The sequence below is a fragment of the Haemaphysalis longicornis genome, unplaced genomic scaffold, assembly GCF_048455015.1.
Source record: "Haemaphysalis longicornis isolate Haplotype H1 unplaced genomic scaffold, Haemaphysalis longicornis Haplotype H1 scaffold_11, whole genome shotgun sequence".
NCBI classification, from domain to species: domain Eukaryota; kingdom Metazoa; phylum Arthropoda; class Arachnida; order Ixodida; family Ixodidae; genus Haemaphysalis; species Haemaphysalis longicornis.
In genome coordinates this window covers 33,828,538-33,854,291 of record NW_027526214.1, presented here as the reverse complement: position 1 = coordinate 33,854,291, position 25,754 = coordinate 33,828,538, and the positions used below count along the sequence as shown (strand labels likewise).

At 47.0% G+C, this 25,754-nt stretch overlaps 1 protein-coding gene across 1 annotated transcript in view; it reads left to right on the top strand.

The window, feature by feature from the left end:
• Positions 1–1,237: 1,237 nt before the first annotated feature.
• The window catches only part of LOC144160615 (uncharacterized), an 88,909-nt gene continuing 64,392 nt past the window's right edge, over positions 1,238–25,754 (top strand). The window contains exons 1-3 of the mRNA XM_077691852.1: positions 1,238–1,356; positions 5,255–5,393; positions 12,608–12,691. Of these exons, the coding sequence (XP_077547978.1) occupies positions 1,322–1,356; positions 5,255–5,393; positions 12,608–12,691 (258 nt within the window). The 5' untranslated portion in view covers positions 1,238–1,321. The remainder of the gene's footprint in view (positions 1,357–5,254; positions 5,394–12,607; positions 12,692–25,754) is intronic.

The window sequence follows — 25,754 nt, the reverse complement described above, 5'->3', positions numbered from 1 at the left end:
GTGACTGAACAGAAGTTCCTAGGTTTTTGGTTTCAAGAACAAATTTCGTTGTATAGGCATATTGCTCTTCTTTCCACCAAACTCTTCAAAAATATAGGCCTCATATATAGAATTTTTCATTTGATTTTGCTATGGTTGAAAGAAAATTTATACAATGCGCTCTTTTTATTCGAAACTATGCCGCAGGATTTTGTGGTGGGCGACAACTAAAACATTATAATCGGATCTTTGTATTAAAAAAAGATTTTTGCGAATATATTTGGAATGTCATGTCTGGAACGCAAATTCGAGGAAACTTTCTTTACTTGCTGAACATTCACTCCTTTCATCTTATGATATCTATAACATGAAGGTTCTTTACACCGTTTATAAATAAAACACCCAAAATGAAGTTAACACAAAACTTCTCGCTACCATCTGAGGCATGCAATACGACACAGTCCAAAAGTAAGAACTTCTATGGTGAGAAATCTTTCATGTACCAGTCAACAGAAATAATAAATAAATTTCCAAAAAAATGAACTTTGACATGAGTGAACCCACGTTTAAGAAACAAGGTAAAGAAATATCAAGAAAACACCTGCAGTATTGATATATAATAAATGTTTGAAGTATATGTCGATATGTTCCCCTAAAAGTATGAAGTTAAGAACATTTACAAAGTAAAACACATTATTGGAAATTGTGAGGTAGTTGTGTAATTGTTGAATGGTAATGCTTATGGTTTATGACTTTTTTCTGTACACTTTCTTCCTTCGGTGCATTTTAGACGTGTGGATTGTATAGCACAAAGGAAATGTGTTGTTGACAGTACCTTTGTGCTATTTTTCTATTTGGTGGTTCTATTATGCTTAAATTTGTGAACCGCACTTTTATTACGTACACTGTGAATCGGGTGGAGGAGGCCTCTGTCAGGCCACGCCATCCTTTAGTGTCACCCGTCCCCTGGTTTTGCCAAGAAATAAAAATCACATCAAATAAAAAAAATTCTGCGTTCCGAAAGCATTTTTTTCTTCTTGTAATTACGAAACTTGAGAGTTGTTATATTTACCTACATTACATTTCAATTTCCTTCCATTGCTTTCTTCGCAGGAGAATGTCGCGCTCTCCTTCAAGAACGTCAATAATGTAAGAACAAACGGTTCTCAGCCAGTTCCTGGATATTTTCTGAGCTTGGAATAAAGCTTCGAATCTTCTGCTTATTTACCGCGATGGTTGTACGGTGCAGTTGCCAGTTGTTCAAAGTACAGGTTCTTGCATGATTGCTTTCTGCTTGCTAATATTCGCCGCGTCCTAACTTAAGTTTCTGTTGCTTCACAGGATGCTTCCCCGATCACCTTCAAGACTTTCGCTAGGGTAAGAAAAATGTTTTCGCTGCGCCTTTTCCGATGCCGCTGAGGTGCACTCAATTACTGTGGCAGTAAAATCTTCTTAAGACGAACTCGAAGGAACTGGAAAAAAGTTTTTTGGATTAGAATTTTTTTATGCGTTTTTTTTTGCATTGTGGGTGTTACAAGACCGCAAAAAGGTTTGAAGGTTTCTAGGGTTATTCAATAAGTGTTTGGTTTGCAAAATGCGTTATTGATGTTTGTAGAGAAGGAAGTCTACAATCGAAAGATAAAAGGTACGCAGAAGAACCGATTTTCAAAATTGAGTGCATTATTCGAAATACTCGTAGAGTTAGTCTTAACCGAGTTTATCTTAACGGGAGTTCACTGTATATCTGCGGTAGTTGAGCCCGTAGAAGCTACGGCTTACTGAGGTTTGTTCACTACAGAACTATACACGGGAACTCGCGAATTAAAACTTAATTCGTAAAAGATTTTAACTGAAACGCACTGTATGAAGTAGTTTTTTGTTGGTTGGCCAAAACAAAAACTGACGAATTTTTTTTAGGATTACCACTTGTTGATTCCTTCCCGCCGTGTTCGCTAAGTGGGTAAGGTGGGGTGGTGTTTACAATAAAGACGCGGGGTAATTTGTCCCACTGCGGCCGTTTTTCAGATTGAACGGCATAGAGAAAATATCCACTGGGTTTCCTAATTATTTGCGGATGTCATAGATCACCGTGTGTTTACAAATGATGTGGACACTTTCATGAAGGCGTGCATCCTGTCCTAGACGTACACTCGGTGCGTTAAACTACTAATGTTCTGAGCTTAAGTTGTCAAGCACAAGCATTGCGAACTCGCGATTGCATGTTTTATGCGAGGTGAACCACATAGCGGAAGTTGTTGCTACAGTGTTACGAGGCAATACAAACTGATATCAACAGAAGTCGATAAATTGCATTCGCTACTGCAGAATATAAATAGGCCCTGTATATGCAGTTTTATTTCTAACGCTACTCTAAGTACTTTGGCCAAACGTTTCATTTCTATTAAATGTTGCCATCGGTAAAGCAGCGTTTGAAAACTGAACAACCTATAGTCATCGTCAGAGTTGAAAAAGCGCTCTAATATATTTACATGCGTTGCCAACTGTCGGCGAATGAGTCGCCGTGATATGCCTTCAGTTGGCAATTGAGAGTTTTAGCTGACCGCTCCTGACGGTCCTCTCCGCTCCAATAGCAAGCACGAGTCCCATTGTGGACGCGATTCCCGCTAGGCCGCTAGCTGCGGTACCGGAGCGTGGCTCCGCTACGCTTGCCGAGCCATTTAGCGGACTGCGCGGAATTTCAGGACTGGTTCCCTCCGTGAGGCAATCGCGCTACGCGAACTCCTTTTGTACAGTTGACACACGAGCGACGATACCGCGGGAGTGCTTCCGCATAGAAAAAGGTGCCACATCTCAACGGCGTTTACAAAATCAAGCAAAAAAATTACCTCCAATCCACGCTTCTGAACTGTTTGCGGGACTTCATGGGGCCAGTTATGGAACTATATTTTTAAAGCGAAGCTTTCGTGCTCTCACTTATGCTGTTGTGCAATATTACGCGTGCTCTCACTTATGCTTTTGTGCAATAATACGCCCTGAAGAAAAGGCAACTTTATCTGACGGGTATAGTGAAAGGTCGCGGGTGGACTGTAAGAAAAACATTGACTACCCCTTTGCTAACGACAGCGACGGAAAAACACGAAGCTTTTTTATTGAGTTTTTCGTTTAATCTTTCGGATTAATTACGACGATGGTTGTATGTGAAGTTTTATCGTGATGAAATAGTTGGTTGGCCAATCAGAATCGAGGTGCGGCGTACCACCGGAGTACCACTATCTTGATCACCGTTATCCTGAACACGGCAGCGCCTGTCATTCCGGTCTTGGGGGCCGCCTGTCCGCGTTCCGGGTAACTTCGGGCGCATGCGCAGTTCCCTTGCAGCGAGGGTATGGGATTCGTGTGCGAAGTTACCCGGAACGCCGAAAGGTGGCTCCCGCGCAAGGATTCACACGTGCTTCCGTATTCACCGTAACTGTGGTCAAGATAGTACATACTCCCAGTGTGGGATGGCTACTTTAAAAGGTATACTGTGTGTCATCCGTTCAAAAAAAAAAGGAGCTTTCATTCCTCATTCTTAGTGCGCGAATTAGGCAAGCAAGCAGACCGGCAGACGTCGCAGCCACCCTACAATCGGGGTTTTGCGCGTCTGGCGTGAACCTGTTGTTTTGACGCGACATCACTGTCGGGTATCGCGCGGCATACACTATTGTTCAACACATACGTTTTCATTTTGCAGTTTTGTGAATGAAGTGAAGCGGACAGCCTATCTCCTCAAAGCTCCCGATTCTCTGCGAACACGCACGTGGGCATGTGCTACAAGAAAGAAACAAACAGTCATGTTCCACCGCTTAAATTATGCTGGGATAGCACAGTTGAAATGCACTGCGGTTCTACTCTGCAGACCCATTTAAAATTCTGTGGGAACGCGCATGCGTTATTATTTATTTAGTCTTTACTGCTGCCGTCATTCTATTATCCGGACAACAATAAAAAGAACAATACCACAGGCAACAGGAACACCACCAATAACGGCGCTTGTTGCAGAATGCAAACATAAAGTGGCGCTCAATGCGGTGGAGCAGGATATAAGCACTGGAGCGTTTATCCTTTCCTCGCACGTCAAAGCGCTGCGCACACTACGAGTCGATAAATTATTTCGAGCAAAGCAACCTAGAGGCACTTGTCATGGCGCTTGCGTTCCAGGGTACGCGAAACCATTAGATCCACCCATGGGATGACACGTACGTTTTAGCAAAGGGAAGATTACCGTTTGGAGGCCAAAATTAGGGCTCCAAAAACCTGCTCAATCACGACAATAACTGAAGATTTCCAAATACGACAAGCGGTCCTATTGCTTTTCTTGCATGCGGCGCTATCGCGGCGAACACGTCTCTCCGAAGCCGGGTCTCGCTAAAAATACTTAGCATCATCGCAGTTATTCGGCCACAGCCTTACGAAGCCGCTCCGACGGCGATCCCCAGCACAATCGTTTAGCGCACTATTATCACCTTTGACGCATTTGTAAGCTTATTTTCAACAATGGTCTGGATCTGGCATGCCGCGAGGAGTGTTAGCTGCTGCGGTCGGTGCCTATTCGCGCGCGGCCCATGTCCACTGTGCGTAGCGTCTCTGCCTGCTCAGGACCCCCCGAGCTTGTCAGCTTCATCCATATCTCGGAAACGACGCACTATATCGACTCAGTTAAGCTCGTGACGGATGGCGACGGTCGACGACCATGCCAACAAAGATACGCCATGTGTCAGGGTCGCTCTCGTAGAAGCCACTCGGGCCACCAAAAAATTTGCGGGTCCCCCCGAGTTTGAAGTGCTGAATTGCTGCAGAATTTACCACAAGTCGCGAATAGTGGCGCCGTAATATTCAGCGCCAAATGCTACGTAAAAGCAACGGCAGAGGCAAAAAAGATACGCTATAGCCCCGTCGATTACTGGCAAGACTTCACTTGTAAACAATGAAAGAAAAGAACGCTTATCTAAAGGTAGTGCGCTTGAAACTCTGATATATTTAGGACCCTTTAAAGCATTTGTCTTACAAATCAAAGAACAATAAAGGGAAATTGCAAAGTAGTGTCGCTTGCAGCGAGCAAATGAAGCGCTGCCGCTATGTGCTGTCGATTACTACAGCTGTCTCAGTGCTTCTAGGCACAAAGAAAAGAGTGAAAGCTGTTATCGACAGTAATGAAGATCCTCTAGGGCACCCCGCACGCAAACCCACCCTTCGCATGTACGCGTATATATTGCTGAGTGAATGATTACCTTGTGTCCTGTTCCACTCTCTTGGGCTACGGTGGCGTCTCTAGCAGCGTGGTGGAACACCGGGTGCAGCGTCGGTACCAGGACAGCATCAGACGAAACTGGAAAGAGGTGATGGCCTCGGTCGTGGTTATCGCTTGCTTCATCATGGTGATTATCTTCGTCACTGGATGGAACAAGACTGTGGTACGAACTGCTGTTTCCCTCATGTACTTTTTCTTTGGACAATTCCTCAAAATTTGCTGAGCAGTTGCTTTTGCAGCATTTTTCTTTTTGGTGGAGGGAGCAAAGTGGCTACAATGCGGTCAATAAGCGCGTCTGTGTCTCGTATCACCCACGCAGAAAATACGGTATGCGCCCATCTAGAAATTTACACAAATCGGACACCTTAGGAAAAAACACCTTCGAGATTGTATGTCTGCGCATATGAGTGTTTTATACGGATCATTGCAGTGCATCAGAATTCAGGCGACTTCGGTACCGACGTCGCTACCTGAAGTTAGCTGAAATGAAGTAGTACGTGACGTAGTCAGTTGCCACGGTGCATTGAAGCTCCCGAAGTAGCGCTTCAGACAAATTTCTGTGAAAGCTCTCGACATTTGGTCATGTCTAAACGTTTGAAGGGTATTCGCGGAAATGTTTAGCTATCAATTGTTTCGCTTGGCAACACTGGAAACGGCCATGGACATGGCCGAAGCACCACGGACAGGGCGCGCCATGTTCCAGTGTGCCGGCACGCCGCAGAAAAAAAAAACAGCGTGCATCGCCTGCTCCGTTTAAAACCGACTCTTAACGGCGGTGTCAGCAGAGATTTCATTAATCCCACTCGCATTGGACTCGAGGCATTACTTTGGGTTCCGTGGAATAGAGTTTGCAGCGTCCAACACGACTCATGTGCTTAGGACGGTGAAGTACTGCCATCCCGCAGAGCCCGACGTAACCGGTGACGGCGCATTCGCATGGTAGCCTGAATGCATGCCTCACTAATGAATACAACCTATACACTATCCTAGCCACGAAAGTTGCTTGCCAGTGGCGAGCATTTTAATGCGGATAATCCGGCGGCTCCTACTGCTGTGCGTGCGTAATGCAGTAATCGGATACCTTTATTGCTTCCTTGACTTTCTCGACGATCCCCTTTGGTGTTCAGAGACTATCGCTGCCCTTATGAATCAGCACGACATTTGGCGTTGTGCCACCTTGCAAACTTACAGAATGGCAACTTTTCCCACATGTGCTGACTTATGATGGACGGTATTTTCAGCAAGATTAACATGAATGAAATCTCCATCCCAGCTTCATGAGTCCACATGAACGTACGTTCTCAGCATATCGACAACATTTGTGTTCTATGGTTTGGTCACCAGTCTGTTTGGTGATGGTTAGCAGCTTCTTTCAGTGGTTTGTGCCTCTAAAATTGTGTTATTGCGTGGACAAAGGCTGCCGAAATGCGGTTACAGTGTCAGTATTGGATTGGACAGGATGTCATGCCAAAGAACTATATTTTCAACAAAGTGCCTGGCCACCTTAATTCGCTATTCAACTATGAAGCGCTTTTGGTAAAGCGTTACGCGTCAAATGAATAATATTGACCTTTAACAGCGTGTTACCTGAGTGAGACAAAATAGGTGTCCAAAAAGGTCATTCTGATTTCGTCGAACGGATTTTTCCAAGACCTCGGCCAATTCCAGTCCACTGGTTGGTTTACAAGGTGTCGTGCGGTACCACTTACAATTGCTTATATTTTGAAACTGTCCACATAACTTTTCAGCCAGTAATAGTTCATTTATATTCCTTAGGCGGGGCCATGATTTTTCGGCGGCTGGAAGTTATAGCACAGCGGCAATACTTCATGCTCAAGGTGTATAGCGACAATGACGAGGTAGTTCCTTTAGTTTGGGTTAGAGAGAACCAGCTGAAAACTGAAACAAAGGACTAAATGTTAACAAAAAGTGACGGAGACACTGCTAGACTACCAAGTAAACGTTCATTTGCTACTCCAGGAGTGTCTCTGCAACTTTTTTGTTAACACTTATCCCTTTTTTTCAGTGTTCAGCGTGTTTATTTTAAACTTAATATGCACCAACAAACCCAGCAATAATCTCTTTTGTGTAATACCTTCCGCTTGGGGTTGTTTGGTTTTTACCCTGTGTTTTTCGGGCATGAAAGCTTGACTAACCAGGTCAAGGGCATCGGTGCATGCAAGTCATGCACCGGAAAAAGCTCAGGTTCGTCACTCCAAGGAACGCTGCGGCGTTCTCATCTTCACTCTTAATTTTGTCAACGTGCGGTGGTGGGAAGCAGTCCACGTCGCAGGTTGGTTTCTCCTTGCAGGGCTGTTTTCTCCACTTGTACATTACCGTAACGTGGAACTCCTGGACGCCGTTATCCTCGTCCTTCGCATCCTCGTGTTTCGTATCCTTGTGTTCTTTATAGCAGGTGATATTCTGACACTGCAAGAAAGAGGAGTTGATATCTAGTTGTGGTTTATCGCTGCGCACATTCCGGCTTCGCATGTTTTATTCTGAGGCTACAAGAGGCTACAAGAGCCACTACGTGCTTAGGGGAGCTTTTAAGGGACGATATGTATAAAGCAGCTCTTCACTGTTGGGATGTTTTAGGATGTGGCTTCCGCTGCAATAGCACCAAACATCCAGCTCGTGTTGATACACGCATTGAGCACATATCTGGTTTAGTGTCCTCGAGTAGCGAAGCATCGTCGTATTCAAGGGACCAAAGAGGACGCGAAGGTCAGCATACCGGGCTTTGCTTTGGCACTAGATTGGTCATTTGTGTTTAAGTTGCTTTGCGTTTCTGTAGAATTAAGGAGACATCTTTCCCTATACAAGGAAACAGCTAAAAACGATCTTAGGTGTACTCAACCCCGATCCAGTACAAAATCAATTGACATAAAGAAATGCATGCTGGCAAGATTTCGTTTTATCTGAAACAGGCAAGAATGACCTTGCACTGACATCTGCAGCGCGGTTCTGACTTTATTGGCCAGACTATGACCCTGCATTTCGAAACTCCAACCGCCATTTCTGAGACTTCTAGTTTTCTTGAATGGAATTCGCAGTGTCACACTCCTCGGATCGACTACATTGAGTTTAAGGAGGTGAACCGGCTAATGGATCTGCAAGACATAAACAAACATCTTTCAAACCAAGCACGCCAAAAGAACTGCACGCAGTGAACAATTGTTCAGGTGCTCCTGTAGTGCTCTGTCGGCAGCATAACGGAGGCTTGGTTGGATGACGGTGTTGATTTTTTTCTGAACATGTTAAATACAATAGGCTTTGGGCTATTTATACCTGAAAATTCGGTCTTTGTCCCTGCCTGCCTGCCTCCCTCCCTCCCTCGCTCCCTTCCTCCCTCTCTCCCACCCTCCCTCCTTCCCTGTCTGTCTGTCTGTCTGTCTGTCTTTCTGTCTGTCTGTCTGTCTGTCTGTCTGTCTGTCTGTCTGGCTGGCTGGCTGGCTGGCTGGCTGACTGTCGGTCGTTCGTTCGGTTGGTAGGTCCAGTCAGTTCAACCACGTAGTCTTAAAAATAGGCAGAGGATTTCTTGAAACCAAAGTATGCACATGTAGGACGTTTGTAAACAACTAAACTCGGTAACATACCTCGTATTTGACAAGTGTTCATCACAAAGAGAGCAAACATTGGCCATGTTCGATGGAAAACGTGAGGCCATAACTGAGAGGAGCAGCGTTCTTTAAAAAAAATGTATAGTTGGTGTTCACTACAGCGAATGGAACACGCGTTAAAACGCTGTGAAGAGGCGCAATATAAGCCAGGACGAAAACATTACGTTGGCATGAGACGTTCCAAGCACCACAGAACCAAATGGTTTGAACTAATTCCACGCGGCGAGGGAAATGCGGGATACTGAAATTTAATAAATCAACAAACCATTACTCCTTTCACTGCGTGTGGAGGTAGAAGGTAAGGAGAAAGAGAGAATGCTGCGGAACAGGGGTAGGAGAAGGCTATCGTTTTTTTCAGACATTTGCAGCTAACCAAGATGATATGCGGCCGTTTCTTTTTCTAGTTGATTGAAAGCATTTTCCTGATGTCAAGCTAAATTACTACTTTAAATGGAGTAAAAGCCCGTTACATTGCTTTGAAAGAAAATGTATATATCGCTACCAACATTGCGTGCCATTTGTGGAAGCAAGAAAAAATATGACAAACAAATCTTGACGCGTGAATTGCGGCGTTTACCATGAATGTCTTTCGACTGATTGAATAGACATAAAGCCCAGTAGGAGCCGTTATTCTGAAAAAAATATTGCCCGGGTATGCGAGAAAGTTTTGAGAGTGAAAGTTTCAAACGACGCCGTTTTTATTTTTATTAAATGCAAGGTGTGCCATTGCTATTTTGCATTTTCTCAGCCGAGTTGTGACACAACTTGCACTTCCTAAAAATATCAACTATAATATTTTTATTATTATCCTCGCCTAATTACACAAGCTCCTTGCTTAGGTTGCAAGCAACCACGTAATATTTAAATAACATCTGATTTTGCCACCGGTCAACATTACAACTCGAGCAAACAATCGTATAGCACGATGCATTTATAACTTTTGAAATAATTATGTATTACATGAACGTATCGGTCGATGAATTGTTATCAAACACTCGTAGCGGATATAAATGTAAGCACGGCATTCAAGATAGGTTGGAACAGTCGAAATTGTTTACGCGACTAAGACAGGTGAAGAGGAAAGAAAACGGGCCGTTTGGAAAGCAAGTGCTGAAATCTCGTCACGAAGCAAGTTTAAGCAGCAACGCTGTTTACGCGGGCACAACTCCGTCCGTCCTAGACGGAGAACCCCTAGCCTCATAAAAATTACGCCCATCTTCCCGCGAGGGAACCCTGGTGTGATGCGACGCATCAGGGGGTTGAATTGGTGTGTTTGTTGGGTTGATTCTCTAAATCGGGTGAAACGTGTTGTGACGCGAAGTCGAACGAGAGCGAGCGCTAACTGAACCGCCGCAGCGCGCTACCCGTTTTATATTCACAGCTCCTGAAGGAGAGGAGACAGCGGAGGAGAGTCGCGCATGCGCGCTCTTGCGCGACGGTAGCGGAGCGGAGCGAGCGAAGCGCGCGAACGCAGCTGTTGCTTATGATAATGAGACGGAGTGAGAATGTTGCGCACAGCTGTCGGAGAGAAGAGCGGAGGAGAGTCGCTCATGCGCAGGTGGCGTGCGGACGCCGCCGACGCCGACGCCGACGCAGGAGGGACATGCCTCAGAGCAAGAGAGGCGTCGCATCTAAAAAATGTGCATTTAGGGGAGCCTTTGAAATCAATCCCGGGGCGATTTTGCCATATAACCGGCAACCCAAGCAATGGGAGGCGCATAAAGCCCGAGGGATGCGGGTTAGAAGTGTTGGGGAACCATAAAATGTGCAGCCAAAAAAAAAAAAAAACCGCTTCTCGTGATCGGAATCGAATCGGTGTCCCCCGCGTTATGAATCCGGCAACAACACATTCCGAGTGCACTGCATATCCTCTGCGTTCATTGCGCAAGCGTTGACTTTGAACGTGTCCGCGGGTTCAAGCGCGTCCTAACACTGTCCACTTCGAGAGAGATGGGAAAGTCTTTCAGAGAAACGATTCCGGCATCCCAGCCATGGAGATGTTTCAGCGCAAGTTCGGAAATAAATGAGAGGTGGTGACAGAATCTTGGCGTCTCACTACGGAAATCAAACATAGGTCGGCTCAACGGTCAATAGAACGAATATTGCTTGAAGTACAATTTAGAGACTGAAAACGAGCTTCCCGGACGAGAAAACACACTATAGTAGAAGATATATTAGTTCAAAAAAAATTAAAAAATGACCTTGGGCTGGCCACGTAATTAACACAATGGCGATTGGTGGACAACAAGGATAAAGAGAGGACACCGAGAGACGGACCTAAAAAACAGGAAGGCTACTTACTCGACACAGCGAAAAAATCAGGAGATTCGGAGGCAAAATCAGGAGATTCAAGGACACCAGTGATTGGCGCTGCGGGCCTCGTGGTCTGCTGCTATTGGAAATGACGCATCAGCCGCGAAGCAGATGAAGGGAAAGAGGTCGCTAGCTCGACTGTTTCTTTATAGTCTCACCCGTAGTGCAAACTGAGCCAAATTCTTTTATTGGCTCACGAAAAGCAAAGATACAACATTTTACTCTCAGCGGTATAATCCTTGTAAAAATGGTAATTTCAACCTACAAAATCCACTCTGAATTGATTTTGTGGCTCAGTGGCTAAGGCGTTCTGCTGCTGAGCCGAAAGACGCCGGTTAGTTTTCCGGCTGCGGCAGCCGCTTTTGTGATGGACGTGAAAAGAAAAGCGCGTGCGTGTATTTGAGATTTTGGCGCACCCTAAAGATGCCCAGGTGATCATAATTAATCCGGATCCCTCCAGTACGACGCGCATCATCGCCTGTGAAGGGTCGGCGCGTTAAAGCCAATTATAAATTATTAAAAATTGATTTTTGCTACATTTGAGTCATTCGCGTACTGACTAATGCGGAGTACAAAAGATGCGAGAAAAATCAAAGGTATTTGACATTGATCTGCGCTCGAATGATTGTATGGTAGCACTAATAAAACAGCAACAAAATATTACAATCTGAATGACAAATAAAACTTCAATTACACAGAATGTTCTTGACTGGAGTATTAAGCACTGTGAAGTGCGAATAGCTGCGCCAAGCAAAACAATCTTCTGTTGAATTTCAAAGTAAGACTGGAACTTAGAGTGCAGGCCTAGCGAAAGTTGGAAAGAATATAGTTTTGTTGTAGCATACAACCACATGGCTCTTCGTTTTCTAGTGGATTTGTGATACTTCTTGATAGTCTAGGAGGGCCGCCGTGATGTCATTTTTATTTAAATCCGCACTCATAATTATCCGTTGTACAGGCTTAGATAAATCTCCTACAGCATGTAGCAATATTTGCCTATAAATTTCGATTGAAACTAATTAAACACATTTTTTTGCAACTTGACTACACTTGTAGAAGCCCGTGAAGAGAAAGGAGATGGGCACTCTAATCGTGTAAACCTCCCTACTTAGTTATTCATATTAATCGCAAGAAACTGACCACAACGATAGAATCATCTTTGTGGTCATTTTCACGTGTTTTGTTCATATCATATTAAAAGGTAGACGCTAGATTAGGGTGAGATCAACTGAGCTTCCACGGAAAGGTGGGCTTTTCCGCGACGCGTATTCTTCTGAACAACAAGAAAAAGTATGACCAGTGTCACTTCCATAGCTTTTCTGCTTAAAGAACAAGTAACGAAGTAAGGCAGTCTTATTATCCATGGCGAGTAGATTTCTTGCGTTGAGGCCACTGGCGGATCAACAAATACAGCCTTTATCGACGCGTTTTTTGTCCACAGACGGGACGCGGAAAGCAGTTCAAAGCGGATCCCCAAAGGGGGCCGTACGGGCTGCCGCCAGGGCGGAAACCGGATCTCCCGAAGGTGAGTAGTGGGGGCGACGGGACTACACCGCTCAAACCGACACAGTAGAGAAATTGATAAATTAACGCAGTGAGTGGCACAGGAAAGTTTGTGCTGCGGAAATCGTTTCGTACGCAGCATCAGAGGCATACACAGCAACATTTTCCCAGTGCTTAATTTCCAAATTCCTTCTAATATGAATTCTTTCACGCCTCATCGTAAAACGCCATCGACAGTTGTAACCGGTCGGCATCCGCTCCGGACAGGCAGTTATCGCAGTACATTTGCTGTAATTCGGAGTGCTGGTAAATAAAATTTCTTGTTTAGTTTGTACGCGCTTAAACTATATGTATTTGGCGTGTGTTTTCTAATGCTCAAATTTAATATGAAATTCTCTGTTCTACCGACCGCGTTCTTTTTACCGACGGGGAGACTGAATCCCTAAGATGATCAGCCAAAAAAAAAAGCTCACGGAGGTGTGTTGTGTATTACAGGCTTCAAAATATTTCCATCATTTCTGAAACCTTTTAATGCGTCATCACCCATCCTGCGATTCTGTTTACCTAAGTGAAATAGTTTGGCGAAGAAGCTTCCTCTATTTCAACAATTCATTATGCTGCTCCACTCCAAACAATCACAACGCCGCCTAGCCATCCCTCGGAATGGGCTGCTTTCACAGGCGCGTCCGGATTAACTTTTAGGAATCTTTTTCGCTTCACGTTCTTCACCATACGAAAACGTAAAATATCTGTTCGCTAACTCGATCCTGCCCTCTCCTAACCGCTCTTTCGTTCGTTTCAAAGCACCTTCAACCTTAGAAGGCTAACAAATCGACAACTACAGAACGGCCATTCCGAGCATCCAAACGCGATTAGCTACAAAGGAATATTTTATTTTTGCTTTGTAGCAGCATTCCTTTACAGTGAAAGGGTATATGCCTAGGATGCACGGGTCTTGCACCGGCTGTAGCAGTTTATGCAGTGGCGTGGGTTCAACGTATGAAAAAAAAAATAAGAATAGAAAGATCTTAAGGCTTCCCTGTTTTGTTAGAAGGCAGCATGTGTTGGTCCTGAAAAATTTCTTCCCAGCAGTTCATTTTTATACAGGTGAAGACCAGTTTGGGAGGATTGTGCACGCTGATGATGATGATGACTGATGATTGCTATTAGTTTCCCCTTTGTAGAGGGGTGATTGCGTGTCATCTTACCAAAAAGGAATAAAATACCTATGTTTTGTACTCTTGGTTCAATACTAGCTCTGCTTAGGGCAGGCACAAAAAGATTATTAGGCGCAAAATATTTGTTTTCAAGTTACAGGTGATAACTATCCTAGGCACTATTCCCCTCCATGCTTTTCGTCCACCAGCATTCTAATCTTCCTTTTGTCGCCTCGACAGCCTTGAAGTTAACTTCCCCTGTGGTACCCTTAAATCCTACGGCTTCTGGAAGCCGAATATTTCCTCCTGTAGGTTTGGACGGATACCCTCGCATTCTAACACTATGAGCCGCATAGTTTTTAATACGTCTCCGCTGACCACGCATACCTCATCATTTTATGAATACTTCCACACAAAACTCTCAGTTCGCAAGCAACCTGCTCTAGCCTCAAAAAGCAAAGCCCAGCCCTGGGAATTGTCTTTGTCTTTGTAAGCTAGCTTGCCCACATCGCTTGTTGCTCAGTTAAGCATGGCTATCCACAGAGAAAGTATGGGTGCGGCCCATATTTATACTCATCTCTACAATCTCCGCCTCCTTATTGGGTCTTTTATACTCGTCTTTCCCCCACCCGCCGACTGCGCAGTATCCTGCACTATTTGGCGGCCATATGTGCGGCGCATCAGAGCCTGTGCGGTGATTTGCGTAGCCGCACTATAACAAACGCCATTGGCTATATTTCCCTATCCTGCGTGTCCCTAGTCTGTGAGGTAGAAATCTCTACTGTACAACATAGCCAATCATCAGGGTAGGTAAAGCTTGACATAGAGGATACTACCTTGCAGCCAGCTTTGAAGGCACTTCCGTCTTTCCACAGTGGAAGGCCTGTGTTTTTTCACATATAATCTTCACTACTTTGTAACTTTGCCGTCCTAAGAATGAATTGTCCACAACGCACATCAGTACTAGCGGAACTTGGAAAAGGAAAATGATATCGTCGTTCAAGACTTCTGCATTGCATTTTTAAAGCAGTTCTTCTACGCGCGGTAAACATGTGTACTACATACAAAGCCGGCGATGTTTCCGTGAATAACAAGCACAAAGCAGTTCAAACAAAAGCTAAAGACGTTCTGTAAGGATCTCTCATGAGGTCAGCGGCCAGGCGCTCCGGCCGCGCGTGTGAAAGGAAAGATCGCCGCCACTCGGTCTAGCGGCACACCACTGCCGACACTAGGCTGTGGTCGACGCCAATTCGACGCGGCGCGTTCGGGAGACGACTGGTCTGGACGGAGGAGTGCCGCGGGGGATCCTTTGGGAATGCAGACGGCCCCGTTAAGCTCCCAGAATTGTTGACATATGGTATAACGGAGGCGCGATGATCGTCGTCTGAACGCGTGGCGTTGGGCGGCGAGAAACCATTGTTACGTATCCTCGTCGACCCGGCGTATAGTCGCCGCTTTCCATAACCCACCCTTCGCCGCCACGCGCTTTCTCGCCCTCATGCCGGCTTTTGACCCGAAGGTGGTGGCACCTTGTGGAATATTCCGAAGATGGTGGAGAAGTGATAGCTGTCTACGTGAATTTGAGCCCTCCCTAACGCGTGTACGAAAGCTAGAGGGGCGTCCCCGAGAGAAAGTACATAGTAATACCGAAGTGTTATAAGGCCGAACGTGGCCGCGAAACAGCGTTCTTGTCTAAGCTCTCAGCTAGGCAGTTCCCTGCGAGACAAGGAGTGTCGACCGCTAAAGCTAGGTTGGGATTTGCGAGCGCCCTAATCGAGAGATAGATTGGAGGATAGCGTCGAAAGATCCGGGGACAGCTGTGTACCGGGCAACTAGACGGATCCTCCGGCGGGAACGGAGTCCCGGCCGTCGTTTGTCGAGTAGTTTGGGTACGCTCCGAGCATAGCAGAGTTAGACGAAGTTTGGGAAGGTTGAGTGACTCTTTCGCACTTGGAGCTAGCGTCTAGCTGAAGTTCGAAGTTCTTCCGTTTTTATTACTCATGTACCCAGTTATCCTACTGTAAATAGTTGTATATAAACTCTTCGTTTCCCTTCATTAACTACAAACGCCACGATTTCACCAATTCGGCCGCCATCTCCGAGAACTTCAACACTTGCGCCCTCCGAGCCTCTTGTCAAATCAACCGCAGCCCGGGTGATTATGTTCCTGATCGACACCGGACTTTTGGGAATCGAACAGTCATCAATGTTTACTCCTGCTTCTAATAAAAACTTTAATGTTAATCAATCAGGAATCCCGCCTGTAAAAAAGAAGTTGGCAGGTTTGTAGAAATTGCGGCAAAGGTAAAAGGTTCAAAAAGTAAGAAATTCACTTTCCAAAGCATTAGAAATAGATGGGTATATGAATAAATTTATTTAGAAGAAATAGATGGAATGCCTCGGGTTGGAATCGGGAAGAAGTGGAGGGGAAATAAGCCAGCAGGCGACAGGGCTGCATCGCAACTCACGGTCGCCCAGAACGGGCACCACTTCATTCAGGTCATTAGGACTAGACTGTCACGCCCGCCAATTTTGCACACATTTATTAAAGGGACCCTGCACCCCTCTTTTCAACTCTTCTTCAAATCTTAAATGCTAGCAGAACGTACTCACCCATAACACCCAGTACTTAAATTAGGGGGCCGTAAAGTACCTAAGCAAAAAATTACTGCTCTATGCTCATCACATAACTTGAGAACTCGCTCAATATATTTTTATGTCTTTCCCGGTCTTGGCGTTCTACGACGGCTCAAATTACGTAACTGATCAAGGCCATGTAGCGGCTGCTTGCCGGTTTTCCTTCGATTGCCGCAATCAACGCTTTTCGATAGCAACTTAAAAAAGAGGCACCCAAACAAAGCAGGAATAGAAGGCGTATCTGCTACGACGAGGAAATCACGAACTGCTGCTCCGGGCTGGCGATAACTATGCCTTTAGCAGTGGCGAAGAAAAGAGTGAAAGCGCTAATCGAAACTGATGCAGTGTCACTTGAAATATTTGTTTATATCGCGCGAAAGAATCTTTCACTGCAAAAAGGTGTGCTATGTGAGGAGTTCAACACGCGGGATACTCGTGCACAGAATACTCGTGTACAAACACGGTGCATAGTGGATAGTTCGGCCCTTCACAGTGGAATACTGGTGCAAGGGGAGCAGGCCGGGTAACAACGGGTCTTTTTACGGAAATGCTTCTTCCAATTTCGTGCGTCGCGGAGGTTACAAGTGATCGCTCTGCCATGTGGGACCTTATGTAACAGGACCAGAAGTGTTCGCGAGTGCCGTAATGCAAGGGTGGGCCTGATTGTCCGGTCGGGCTCTCGAGTTGTCGGCTTCGGCGCATTTTAGCAGCAATGCTGCTTAAGCTTCAGCTTCGCCCTTTTGCGTTCGCAAAAAATACCAAAATACATGTCCCCCCTCGTCCGAGGCGCCTGGCCCGACTTTTAGCAGTGGGTTTAGCATTGAAAATGCCAAGCGCATTCGAGCATGCGCTTTGTGAGCAGCGCCTGGCTTCATCCAGGCTTGCGTTTGCGCCACGTAAGAAGCTTCCGCCTTCGTCGTCTTCTTGTGGTGGCCGGCGCGCCATGGGTCCGCCGCTGTGAAGACGACGACGACGATTCTGTCAAGCCTTCCCTTTACAATCCACACCTGATGGTCACCGGACCAGCGGGTGAAGAAGTGGAGCTCTACCAAGGCTAGAACGCCCTACAAGTGCAGTTGCCCTACGATTCTCAACCGTGGGACGACGACTACGAAAGGGATGACAACAATTGCAGCTAAATAAAGCACTGTACAAGCTTTAAAGGGGCCTTCAAAGTTGTTTTTGCCGACACATGGGTGTTCAAATTTTCAAAAAATTTATTGTTCTAGTAATCACCTCCTTCAAGAATTTTGTTAAAGCGATGTATATTATTGCAGATATTGTAAATACATAAAACAGCATTTTCGCCCACGCCGCCATTCTTCCTCGTTTGGTCCACCTCCTCCTACCGCGTGAGGATGACTGCCCATCATGCCTCGCTTCTCGGTGACGCCAGCAATAACAGCCGGTTTCGGGCGTCGTCTGCTGCTGCGATGTCCTGCGCCGCATGATCGCTTTTGGTTAGGTTCGCCTGTCTTTCTGCGTTCCCTTTTGCGCTGTCTTTCTTGTCATTTTGCTTATGAATCGTGCATTCCGCTTACGACTAGGAGTTGACGGCAGGAATGCGCCGAAAGATAGAGCGAAAAGAGAACGAACCTGACACCGCGCGTACACGGCGACGACTTATGTCGGCCATGGGAGTATAAAATATTTGTGGGAATGAATAAAGAATCCCCTCAACGTTTATTAGAGTGATGACGCACATGCGTTCCTCAGAGACTTCGGTTTATATATTGCTGATTTGGCCACTGGTTCCAGCCAATGTCGGGCTGGTTGCGTTGTGGTGACGCCATTCATGCGCATGCACAGGATGCAGCAATGTTGTATTCGGATATTAAAAATCGGTTCAAAACATTTATTACCGTAGCCAAAAAAACTTGCTCCACGAGTCCGACAAATGAGTGCATCTTCTTGCTGGTAATGACCTTTCACGTGCCACGAGTGATCACGTGAAGCGGTGAACAGAGCCAGACACAATGTTATTACTGAGTGAGCAATAGCTGGGGCACGTGGTCAAACACTTTGCCTTCAATCATCGGTCGGAGTGCGGCAGAAGAACGAGCTCGAATGACAGAGCGCGCGCGGAGAGCGGTGACGTCAGCCAAGCAGGCGGCGAATCGATAACAATTAACGAAGCAGTGCAGGGAGATATGGCCTGGGCGTCGTTTGAAGTTCGATAAGCGCAGAGTAAAATATATTTTGAGAGGGGGTTGAGAGCATAGGATAAACGTAGGTGGGCAGATAAAGTTTTTAGGTACCTATAACGATGAAATACGAGAAGAACCGTGGAGAATCCAATACAGCCAAGGTAACAAAAAAAAAATTACACCATCTCCCCGTGGGGAACCCTGATGAGGATGCGAAGCATCGTGGCGGTTCCATGTGGTTCCATTGTGTTGCCGTTATGTTGAGTGATCTGGTTTTTACTAGCGCCAGAGGGAATTCCGCGTCCGGGTCCACACCGGTGGCAAAGGCACGCAAGTGCTGTTGTGTTACGGTGAGTAGGCGGTGGTTCTCGAGGCGCCGAAACTCATCCATCATGTTCTTGTCGATATTGTCTCTGTGGTAGAATCGGTAGACTCCGTCAGCTTTGGTGAGGTAAAGGTTGTTGACATTGGTGCACCGGCTGAGAGCAATGTACACGCCCTCCTCTTCGCAGCTTTGTCTTCTCGTTCTTCTTCTTCGGCGGTTCCCCTACGGGAAGATGACGACGGTGGTTGAACGCGAACCTATCTCGTGATGGATTCTTTGGTTGGCCAATCCCTAGGGGCATCCTGCCACAATCAGCATCAGAGGCGCTGCGGACAGGGTTGGTTGAGCTGCAAGGCGCGTGGCGCTTCCCTCCGCAGCTTTCCCGTGGGAAATTCAGCATCCCCCTCTAAAGTTTTCAGTTCGTCGTTTCCGTTGACGTTCAGCTTCGCGTGCCTTCGTTGTATCAGTAGCTTCTTGACGTAGTTTGAATGAGTCAAGGACATAAGGCGCGTTCGTACTACTTGCTCCTGTCCCGGATTTGTAGCGTAGTGGGAAGAGCACCGCGTACCTCCCGTTGCGGCCAGAGAGTCGTGGGATCGAAACCGGGCGCCGCTAACTATTTCTTTTTTTTATAGTGTAGTATCACGGATATGTCGGTGTAAGGGGGAGAGTTGCGCATGAGCAGTGGAATGTGGACGGCGCCGCCATCAACGACGCAGGACCAGGCGAGCCTAAGAAATGCTCCGCATTTAAAAGCAGCCGAAGGGTTGTACATTACATGACTTTTTTTCTGGTGCGTAGTGCATTTCATTCCTTCGGGTGGACCACGAAACAACCCGAACGCGTTTTGCCTGTATCAAAATCCCACTCTCAAAATAAACTGGCTATTTAAACTCGTGTGCAAAATCCCTCCTCTCATAAGCACATGTTAGCAATTTCCCCCTCTCTTGTCCCCTCAACCTCCTCCCTCAACTAAACGAAAACGAAGGTTGGGCCGGCTTTTGTTGCCCCCTAGACGAATAAAGGGGCAGTGGATACCGTGGGGCGCAGATCGTACAATGCATTCGCGGGGAAGTACAATTAGTGATTGATTGATTGTAGGGTTTTAACGTGCCGACGCAACGCAGGCGATGAGGCGCGCCGTAGTGGAGGGCTCTGCATTAATTTTGACCACCTGGGGATCTTTAACTTGCGCCGAAATCTCGCACACACGGGCGTTTGGGATTCTCGCCTCCATAAGAAAAGCGGCCGCCGCGGCCGGGAATCGAACCCGCGACCTCGTGCTCAGCAGCGCAACGCCTCAGTCGCTCAGCTACCGCGGCGGGTGGGGAAGTACAATGAGTGTTCCCTTCTAAAACTGGGGTGTGTGCTTGTTGGGGGGGGGGGGGGGCGGTCCCGTCAGGCCTTAGCAATCAGCCCGTATTGAGGCCGCGCCGTCAACGTGTTAGTTCCATGCTATAATAAATGCTATAATAATTGGATTTCTGGCTTTAACGCACGGACGCAACACCGGCGAAGAGACGTGCCGTAGTGGATGGCTACGGAATAATTTTACCGCCTGAGGATCTTTAGCGTGCGCTGAAATCTCGTACACACGGGCGTGTTGTTTTTTGCCTCCATCAGAAAAGCGGGCGCCGTTGCCTCTACGCTACTATAGAAAACCTAACTATCCCTTCTGTTTACTGGCCTAACACTGACGACCGGGCTGGACCGAAGCATTTAAATTTCGCCACAAAGGACAGACACTGTATTACTCTGCTGCAGTTTTTTTATTTACTTGCAGCAGGGAGGCACGGCCGTCTTTGCGCCCAGGCGGACCAAGCTCGCAGAACGAGAGGCGGAGCTCCCCTGCTCGTTCCCACTGCGGCAGGGGGAGACTGAACACGTGGGAAGATAGACAGGGATTACGGACAGTGGGATTTTGAGACAAGGGGAATCAAGCGGTAAAAGTGCGACGGGGGAAATGCGACATGCGGAGACGTGCTACACCCATTCGTTTCCCCGCCCTCCCCTTACCGCATATCAACTACTTTCAGGCGAAGATTCTACGCGATTCTGCGTTCATCAACTAGACAAGAACAGCGTAACCGATATTACCAGTGGTTTGGAAGAGTAGTGTGACCTTTGTAGCGGCACCTGCCCCTTTGTACTATTCCTAATTTGATATCACAAAAGAAATATTCCAACCACGCTTTTTCTCTTAATGGCCTAGAGGCCCTTTTCTCTCTATAGAGGCGCTGAGTTCATTGTTTACTCGCTCACTGCTGCCAATTGCGATATGTGGCGGGTTTTGTTTGCCGCAGCGGCCCTATATCCGCCGACTACCTCTCCCTACAACCCTACCTTTTGTCTTGTTTAAGTGGCATGAAGACATACCAATTTCGCAAAAGACACCCATCAGGATTTCTTTCTCTCAAAGCAGAAGCGCCTTTTGCAATATACAAAGCACTATTTTAAAATGAAGAATCGTGCTAATGGATTAAACGATCCATTGACGTCTGATACGGCAGTTGCAAAGTTCAACGAAAAGTTCCGTTTTGGATTCGCGAATATGATGCGGAAACCATGCGACTTGAATGACCGCGCTAAAGAAAAAAAAAAAGAACAGGAAATTACGATATTCACTAATGCGATATTGGGGCGCAGCAGAGTCAGCACTCACTCGTGATTTTCTGTTCAACGAAGAAATTTGGGCTAGTTGGTGATACGACTTCGACATGGTAAGAAGAAAAGGAACCACAGGCGATTTGTACTTACCTGACTGAAAAAAATCGATTTTGTAGAATTCAAATTTGGCGCCCTTCGAAGACCGCCTCATAGTCTCTACAATGGCAGAAAGAGGGCGCCAGGAGTCCGCTAGAAGTAGGAGTTCCTGTATAAGCATCCCCCTCGCGAGGGGCACGATCAAATGCAGAGCATTTCCGGGGGCACACGACGTTAAGTAGTTTGCGTTACGTTAATGTAGTTGCACTTGTGGCAACTGCAGACGAGAGAGCGCTCGTCAGCAGTAATTTGAGTGAGTCAACGATATAAGGCGCGTTCATAGCGTCCCGTTCTGTGTCGGCTTTATGGTAGAGCACCATGAACGGTCGGTAGAGCACCATGAACGTTGCGTTCCGCCCGCAGGGTCGAGGGATCAAGACCTAGCGCCGGATTGTATTTTCTTTTATAGAGTGTAGGGGGAGGGGTGCGGACTACGACGGGACAACGCGGGTGACATCGTGTGTTACTGGAATGCTCTGCATTTAAAAGCGGACTAGACGGGGACAGAAGAGAGGGTGACACGGCACCTAGCGCTCGTGCCGTGTCACTCTCTCTTCTTCTGTCCCCATCTAGTGCGCATTTTACCATGCCAGAGTCGTGAGCTCTCTCGACGGTAGCTCATGTGAGCCTCTGCGGCGGCGGCGTGAAGTGCGTCTCAGAATGGGACCGCGAACTGGTTCTTAAGCGGACGCACATCATAGTTACGCACACGCCCCCTCACGCCTTCGCCCCAGCGTTGCGCCGTAAGGCGCCTCATGCGGGCACAGCAAACTGCCCTCTCCTCTCCGGCACATCATACTTTCGGAGAGTGCCGGCTCGCACCACCACGGCGAACCACCCTCCCTCCCAATTTCACAACCTCTCCTCCTTTTGCTTTCTTTCATACTTTGCTTTTAAATGCAGAGCATTTCAGTAATTCACGATGTTACCCGCGTTGGCGTCCGTCGTAGTCCGCACCGTCGCAGTCCGCACCTATACAAAAGAAATTCCTATCCGGCGCCTGGTTTCGATCCCTCGACCCTGCGGGCGGAACGCGATGTACATGGTGCTCTACCCACTGCGCCACAAAGCCGACACAGAATGGCAGGCTACGAAGGCGCCTTATATCCTTGACTCATTCAAATTACTGCTGACGAGTGCTCTCTCGTCAGTAGTTGCCACAAGTGCAACAACATTAACGTAACGCAAACTACTTAACGTCGTGCGCCCACGGAAATGCTCTGCATTTGATCGTGGCCCCTCGCGAGGGGGATGTTTCACTGCGTCGCCATGCGAACAGTTTGCCATTATAGTTTCCGCCCGCTCCGGTCGGTGTCGCCACGGTTCAAGCCACGGCAGGGGAGCTGCGCGGGCGTTCGTTGATCGGCGTGCGTTCCGGCGTGGTGGTTTGGTTTCGCTTGCGTTTGTCATCACCATTTGTTTTTGCTTCGAATAAATGACTTTCTCGTGGTAGCCGCCCGTGGGTGCGCGTCTCCGGTTTTTGTATCGCTCGTCGGTCCAGACCATCGTTCCCACAGTTAACCCGACAACCGGCTCAGCCCTGAAACGGCCGTCAAAGGGCTGCGCCCTAAAGCAACCCTACCAAGATCTGAACCCGCCACGTTGCACGTGTGAGCACGAGATGCTGCCCCACTTCGCAACGACCCAATGGATGATTGCACCAAAATAACTTTTACACTACATTGAGACGAACCCTTTGTGTCCCATCACGGTTTTATGCTTGATTTCAAATATCCCTGGCTTGTTAGTGGAACATTTTTTGAATAAAATTTGCGGAGTGATATTCTATGAAGCTCCCACCATAGCTTATTTCCAGCAAAAGCACTGTTTCGGCTGCAACTGCGATTTTGCTCTGGGGGAATTTCGCTCGCCGTGATTTCGTTTTACCCTTTCCGCTAAAACCTTTGGTCTGTACTTATTTTTCATTACGTAATAAACCTTCCGCAACTCCTCTCCGGCTCTTTACTGGGCATACATTTTCTACAGGCGTTGCTGGTAGCACAGGAAAATGAAGTTTGCAACTCCGGGAAACCAATTGTCGCCAAAGCGAATGGCCGAAGCGTCGTAAGCCGAAGAAGCTACCGCATTCCTTACTGCGTGAATTCCGCAGAAGAAACTAACAGAACAGAGCCGCATTCATTACTGCACGAATGGTGTCTGGGAGAAGTTTCCGCTTCACGATGAATTTCCGCTTGCCGTTCGGTACATCGGTATTGTCGGCGCATTCGGTGAGTGAGCCAAAATGCCACGCGGACAGTCGATCGGCCCACCTGTTCGCGACATCTTCGGAGTCGCGTGATATTGCGGTATGCCAACTCAGAAGTCGGCGTCACTGTCGTATCGTCGTCATGTCGGCCTAGGCAACGCAGCGTAACAGGAAATCGTGGTAATAGAGCATAAAAGATAAATGTGGATGAACACGATGGCGTTAAACCCGCTGAAAGAAGCGCTAATTACCCGAAGGCACCGTCGCGGTCCGTCAACGCTGAGCAGACGACGCTTCTATGAGCCGGAAGTGCGAGAAACATCCGTCCAATTGCAATATTTCTGCTTCGTGACGCACATGGAAGAATCGATGGCGTACATGCGGGAAGATGTGGGAGCTCAAAAACACACAGGAAAGGGTGGGAACGCGGCAACTAACTTTGAAACGAAAGCGTGAGCTTTCCTCTGCACGTAAAAATGTTACACTTTGCACGGATAACGTTCATTAACCAATCTAGCGATTCCGCTTGTTAATTTATAGTGCTTGTTAATTTAAGAACCCCATTTGATTGTCTTTGCATTACATTACCGGAAATTTTGTCTTTGCGCTGCTGTGGTCCGGCTGCTTCCTTTATCCGGGGATCCGCTCTCAGTCTTGGGAGAAGCTCGGTCGACCGCTAGCTCTGCTATCTGCTAACTCTGCTTACTCTGCTCCTATAACAGAAACGCGTGTGTGACCACTGTGGAGATCATCTTACTGTACTTCACGTTTTAATAAGCTGCCCACACTTTGAAGCAGCACGCATCAGACATTTCAAAGCATTATACACCTTTTGCATTTCTTTCCACCCTGCGATTTAACTTGGTGATGAACCATTGGGGGATTTTAATTACGTTTTCAAATGTTTTGAGGACACCGGCCTTCTACATTGAATTTAGCTATGTGCATCTTTGTGTCGTTTTAAAATGTTTTTTCTTCATAACGGCTTGAATAACATCGTTTAACCGTCGCATAACTATTCTACCCTACGTTTGGCGCATTGTAACCGAAAGGTTGCTGTGCCACAAAACAACAACTTTTTTTTTCTTTCTTACTCTGCTCCGCCAGCCTTGCACTACTTGTGCAAGCTCCGCCAGTTTGTTTCCGAATCGGCTCTCAACGATTTTGTCGCTGAGAGACAGCTCGGGGGGCAGGGCGGGCGTCGCTTGAGAGTAATCGCAACTCCGAGGTGTCAAACATGGCATACGGCGGGCATTCCCGTTTCCAGGGTCTAGGTTCCATGTTATGTGAACTGTTACATCATTCCTTTTCGCGCCGGTGTCGATCGCGTGTCTAATTGTGGTGGAAATGTCGTCATGGGTGTCTCAAGAATGAATTCTGCAAGGGCATATGTGTTGTAAGTGTATACTATAACTTTAAATCGGTGGCGTTTTACGTGTATTTTAAGGGACATCTCTCTTTTAAAAGGTAGTGGCCAATTGATTGTTTTAATTTATAGTGTAAGTGGGTCGATTCCTTATTCGGTAGACAACGCCGTGTACACCGTTACTCTCGGGTCCTCGGTGTAATGTCACCACATGTGCATCTGCCATATACTAAGGCGGCATCCGGGAAGATGACATATGGGCTCTATAAGAATAGGTGTTGGAAGCCGAAGCCTGTCCCCCTTTTATGAACCTTGCGTTGTTTTTTAGAGCGCCGTTTGGGACTGAGCCGATCTGTCCATTCCCAAGGAGGGTTTAGGGCGCACAAAGGTCCCGATGTTTAGCCTAGGGCTAAAAGCAATATCTAAGCATCGGTCATGGGATGGAGGCACTGATTGTTGATTTCGCAATGGTCAAAGCGGTAGT